Source organism: Lontra canadensis, unplaced genomic scaffold, assembly GCF_010015895.1.
Source record: "Lontra canadensis isolate GAN:19392208 unplaced genomic scaffold, GSC_riverotter_1.0 scaffold2, whole genome shotgun sequence".
In the NCBI taxonomy this organism is placed as follows: domain Eukaryota; kingdom Metazoa; phylum Chordata; class Mammalia; order Carnivora; family Mustelidae; genus Lontra; species Lontra canadensis.
The window spans coordinates 5,555,278-5,560,834 of record NW_022630996.1 but is presented as its reverse complement, the minus strand read 5'-3'; the positions used below and the strand labels follow the sequence as shown (position 1 = coordinate 5,560,834).

Genomic DNA, 5,557 nt, shown 5'->3' with positions numbered 1-5,557 from the left:
AGTGACCTTCCTTCACTGTTCCCCAACAGTCTGTACATGAGCCCACACAACCGCTCAGAAGCTAACAGGCACATAGTGGGATGGAGGTGTCATGGGCAGCCATCAGTGCACTCCCCATGGGAGTGAACAGCCTCTGTTATGGGCCCTTATTTCACAGTGTAATTACTGACTCCTGATATGTCAGTGCATTTCTGGGATCTGCACAGGGTTAACACTGAAGTTATTTCAGTGAGCCTCAAATTTCTTAAGATTTATTTATTTGAGAGAGAGAGAGAGAGAGTATGCCCAGGTGGGGAGCAGAGGGAGAGAATCTCAAATAGACTCCCTACTGAACATAGAGCCCAACATGGGGCTCTATCTCATGACCCCAAGATCATGACTTGAGCCAAAACCAATAGTGGGATGCTCAACTGACTGAGTGACCCAGGTACCCCTGGGCCTCATTTCAAGAGATTTTGACTGATAGATTTTTTTTTTGAGGATGATTTGATAACAGCTATTAAATTTAATATAGTAATTTAGGAAGTTATAGCTGTACAAATGTACAGGATTACATGTGAAGATTTTTATAGTAGCAGCTTTTTTCTTTACTGGTGAAGAACTGGAAGAGTCAGCCACTTAACATGTGAGAGTATATTATTGCTAATATGCAAAGGCTTAATGTATGCACACACATGCATATAACAAAAAAAGTAGCAGGACAATAGACTTACTAAAATAGCAAATAAAGACCATATATAGATAAGCTTGTACATGCATAGAAAATTCCTGTACGGACACAACAGAAACTAATAGTACTGTTTACTCTAGGAGATAGATCAGGAAAATCAGGCATTGGTGAGAGAGACATTTACATCCATTTTATATCCCTGTATAAAATTTTATTTTTACCTTGAGTTGTGCTAACTTTATGATAAATGGAAAGTGCTTTATTAATGTAAACATACATATTTCAATGTTACTTTGCTATTTTATTCAGCACCCCAGCCATCCTCACTTTTATACACTATTTTTTCTGTCGGCTCTCTGTGTTGGTTCCTAAGCCCTTACCTCTCACTTCAAGTAGCTCGGGAAGGTGCCCTGGTAGCATTTGAAGACCTAGAAGGGAAACTGTGGCTGAAGAGCCACAGCTGCAATGCATGCATGTTGCAGAGATGGGAACGGGTTGTGGCATTAGCAGAACCTGAGACTGGTGTGCAGGGCAGATCCTATGTCTCTCTCTCTTTTTTAAAATTTAATTTTTCCAAGATTCATTGTTATGAGTTCCCATAACTATGATAGCAGAGTATCTTGTAGAGAGGGAGAGCAGAAATCATCTGAATAATATGGGATTCTTAGGGCTTTGAGGTGAAAAACTTTTTGACAGAGGCTATTTGTTGGCCTCTGGATTTTTTCGTTTTGTTTTGTTTTGTTAAAGATTTTAGTGATTTATTTGAGAATGGGAGAGATGTGCAAGAGAGCACCAGTGGGGAGCAGCACAGGGCTGGGGGTTGCGGGGAGGGAGCACCAGCAGGCGGAGGGGCAGAAGGAGAGGCAGGCTCCTAGCTGAGCAGGGAGGCCAACCTGGGGCTTGATCCCAGGACCCCGAGATCATCACCTGAGCTGAAGGCAGATGCTTAACTGACTGAGCCACCCAGGCACCCCTGTTGGCCACTGGGTTTTTGATTTTTGGTAAGTGTTTTGGAGCCATTTGTGGTGTCTTCTGCTTATGGGTTGCTAGGGCTCTTGCAGAGTTAATTGGAAACAGAGGCACAGAGGAGAGCAGGGGTCTGGCTGCTTACAGCACGGACTGTTTGGTGATCATCAGGACTTGGTGACTGGGTTGAAGGCAGCCTGGGCATTGAGAAACCCCTGACGAGGAGACTTCAAGTTTGCCCATGACATAAAACTTCACCATGTTCTAAAACTTGATTAGCCTCAGGAGGGAAAGGTGAAACTTTCTCTGGCTTTTCCTTGACTACATCCCTAGGGTTTCTCTGAACTTGACAAATTTAGTTTCTCAGTGAATAACTCCCATAGGGACAGACAGGAGAAGAAAAGAAGGAGGGGGAGAGATAGAGGGAGACAACTGGACTTCCACAGAATTATTACTACTGGACTTTTCCCTGAGAAATTGTATGAAGACTGTTTTCTCTTGCACTGAGAGCAAGGACAGCAGTAGCATGCTCTGGGCCACAGAGTGTGCTCTGTACTAGTGAGGCAGGAATAGCCTGGGCTGATCCCTGGACAGCCATAGACATTCCAGCTCAGGCTCTTTTCCTGGAGGTGAGTGCCAGGGCTCCCACCTATGAAGGAGAGAGTAAGAGAAGATCAGGATGGGAAGTTCTAGGCTTCATTGCTGTCTAAAATGAAGACATCTTCAATAGACTGTGCAGAGTGGGCTAGGAGAGCTGTGCAATGGAGGAACCCAAATGAAATCCTCCCTCCACAGCAGAGAGCATATTTAGCTCTTCTCAGTGCTGGTGGTAGACATAGCTCTCTGCCATGACCTAAGACCCTGCTCTCTCATTTGTCCTTATTCCTTGTTTATGTAAGCTTGCCATTTTGCAGGGGATCTCCAGGAGGAGAGCCCACAGATTGACCAGACAATGCCTTAGTGAACAGTGAAGAGAAGGTTCTATTTTGAAATAGGAGGAAAAGCAGGTCAGGATGGATACTCTTTACTCATTTACTGACTTGTTTGGAGAAATGTATTGAATAAATACTGAAAGAGTACATATGTGCTTACCCTGTGTCAGACTCTGTTCTAGGCATTGGAGATGTGACAGTGAATAAGAAAGACCACGGTACTTCAATTTCAGCTATTGATGAGAACCAATAAGAAGAAAATGCTGCCTCTAAGAGGATAGAATGTGAAGACATACTTGTACTATTTTAGAGAGGGTGACTGGGGAAGACCCATGGTTGGAGACTTCTGAGCAAAGACCTGCATGTGGTGAGGGAAGGAGCCCAGATATACTAAGCAGATCAGTGTGATTCATTTTGGTGTCTTTGACACTTTGACACTTTTCCTTTTTGTCAGGACTCTGGAGAAAATGGGAGGACATAGATAGCAGATACCTGGGGACTTTTCCAAGCTTCTCTTCTATGGGATGCAGACCATAGCTGGTTGGAAATAGAGATAGGCTGCCCATTTGGAGGTCTTATTTCTTCACTGAAACTAGAGATTTGAGACATGAGGATGGCAGAGAATGTTTCCTGTTTTTTTGTCTCCGGTGCCAGGGTGGAGATTGTATAGGACAGGTGGGAGATGGCGATGAAAGTTCCAGCCTCCTTTTCACTGCTCTGGACTTCTACTCCCTGCTGTCTTCTGGTGACAAAAGGAATGATCTCAGAACTAGGGGTTACCAACTGGAAACGAATGAGGTTCTTCCTATGAGGAGGAGGCACAGTCATTGAAACGAGAGATAGAGATGTCTTTCGTGATAAGAATAAGGAGAAACAAAGTAGAATACTCTATTCCAGGGAGCCAGGTCCTCAGAATACAGGGAAAGACTCAATAGTTTGTTTCAGTATAGCTCCTATCTTATGACAGTTTCCTAGGTAGACCCCACCTCTCTGCAAGCTGGCTCTAACAACAGACTGAAGTAATGATTAAGATAACTGAAGTGAGAACTTCAAGTGAACATAAGGCAAATAGAGCGCACATTCAGTGGAGATGAAGGGAAGAAGATACCATATCTGGGTGGGATTGTCAGGATTCTGTAGGACATGGACATAAGGGGCAGAGAATATGGTTTAGGGCATTCAGGAGGGAAGCATTGGTGTTATAAATGAGCTCATTGTAGTCAGGGAAGTGGACAGGGTGGCAGGTCAGAGCAGAGTTAGGGGCAGAAGGACCAGTGAGTTGAAAGACGAGGGTGCATATGGGGGGGGGGTTGTTGGTGACTAATGCTCACCTTTTTGCATATGTATATTTATTCTAATATGTATTTTCTTCATAAAACATTTCACATCAACCTTGTACAGAGAATACTAGAAGATGAGCCCATTGGTCATGATGTGGAACCCAAGAGCAGAGATAATACTTCTTCGACTTGGGAATAGCTTCAGTCCTTTGAAATTAGAAGAATGTAAGCTCTCCTTTGTTCTCTAGATTTCATAAAGGGCAAGACACAGGACTAAATGTTGAAGAATTATTCTAGTGCCATTGAATTTTATCTACTTGGCTTCCGTGGCTCCAAAGAACTACACAATATTCTTTTTGCCACATTCTTCCTTCTCTACTCAGTGACAGTCATGGGGAACATGCTCATCATTGTGATTGTCAGTGTTGATAAACGCCTGCAGTCCCCCATGTATTTCTTTCTTGGCCACCTCTCTGTCCTAGAGATCCTGATCACATCAGTTGCTGTCCCCTTGATGCTCTGGGGGTTACTGCTCCCTGGGATGCAGGCAATATCTTTGACAGCATGTAGTGCACAATTATATTTGTACCTTTCTTTGGGTTCGTCAGAGTTGGTATTAATGGGAGCATTGGCTGTCGACCGTTATGTGGCTGTCTGTAACCCACTGAGGTACAACATCATTATGAACAGCCACACCTGCATCTGGGTGGTCATTGTGTCATGGGTGTTTGGGTTCCTATTTCAAATCTGGCCTGTCTGTGCCACATTTCAGCTTACCTTCTGCAAATCAAATGTGTTAGACCATTTTTTATGAGAACGAGGGCAACTGCTCAAACTATCCTGTGATGACAGCCTTTTCACAGAGTTTATTCTTTTTTTAATGGCTGTATTCATTATTGTTGGTTCTTTGATCCCTACAATCATCTCCTACACCTACATCATCTCCACCATCCTCAGGATCCCTTCAGCCTCTGGTCGGAGGAAAGCCTTCTCTACCTGTGCATCCCACTTCACCTTTGTTGTGATTGGCTATGGCACCTGCTTGTTCCTGTATGTGAAACCCAAGCAAACACAGGCAGCTGAGTACAACAGGGTAGCATCACTGATGGTTTTAGTGGTGACCCCTTTTCTGAACCCATTCATCTTCACCCTCCGGAATGATAAATTTATAGAGGCCTTTCGAGATTTCATGAAATGCTGCCATCAACTCCTCAAGGGGTAGCTGTGTCCTAAGGACAATCACAGACACATCGTCATGGACCTGAGTAGTCTGAAAGCAATAATGCAATCTGAAATGATCATTTTCAACACTAAGTTGTTTGTGATCTACATGAGAATTCCACAAAATTCTTCAAGAGAATTTTAAGACACGACAGTGCTCCAATTTATAATCAGATGATTCCTACAATGGGAGATCTCATTATTATTTTTTAATTGGATATATATTCTCATACATGCTTCTGTAGTTATAATACATCTTATAGTATAAATTTAACAGGTATAAATGTGCAAAATATATGTGATATTTCTTGGAACACTCAGCTCTTTGAATGGGAAAAGCAAGGAGGAGTATAATTCATTCTGTGGCAGTTGACCTCCATGATTGATTCTAGGTGTTGAGTCATCTTCCTATATTTTGTCCTGGGCTTTCATGATTTTCTCACTGCCTAAAGCACCCTCTATTTCTTTTGTGAGTGACCCCAAGTTCA

At 43.1% G+C, this 5,557-nt stretch overlaps 1 protein-coding gene across 1 annotated transcript; it reads left to right on the top strand.

Moving 5' to 3' along the window:
* Nucleotides 1-4,125: 4,125 nt before the first annotated feature.
* LOC116872933 (putative olfactory receptor 9A1) lies at nt 4,126-5,070 on the top strand. The gene is given in 1 exon segment (XM_032866448.1): nt 4,126-5,070. A coding segment is annotated over 1 exon segment (945 nt).
* Nucleotides 5,071-5,557: the final 487 nt, after the last annotated feature.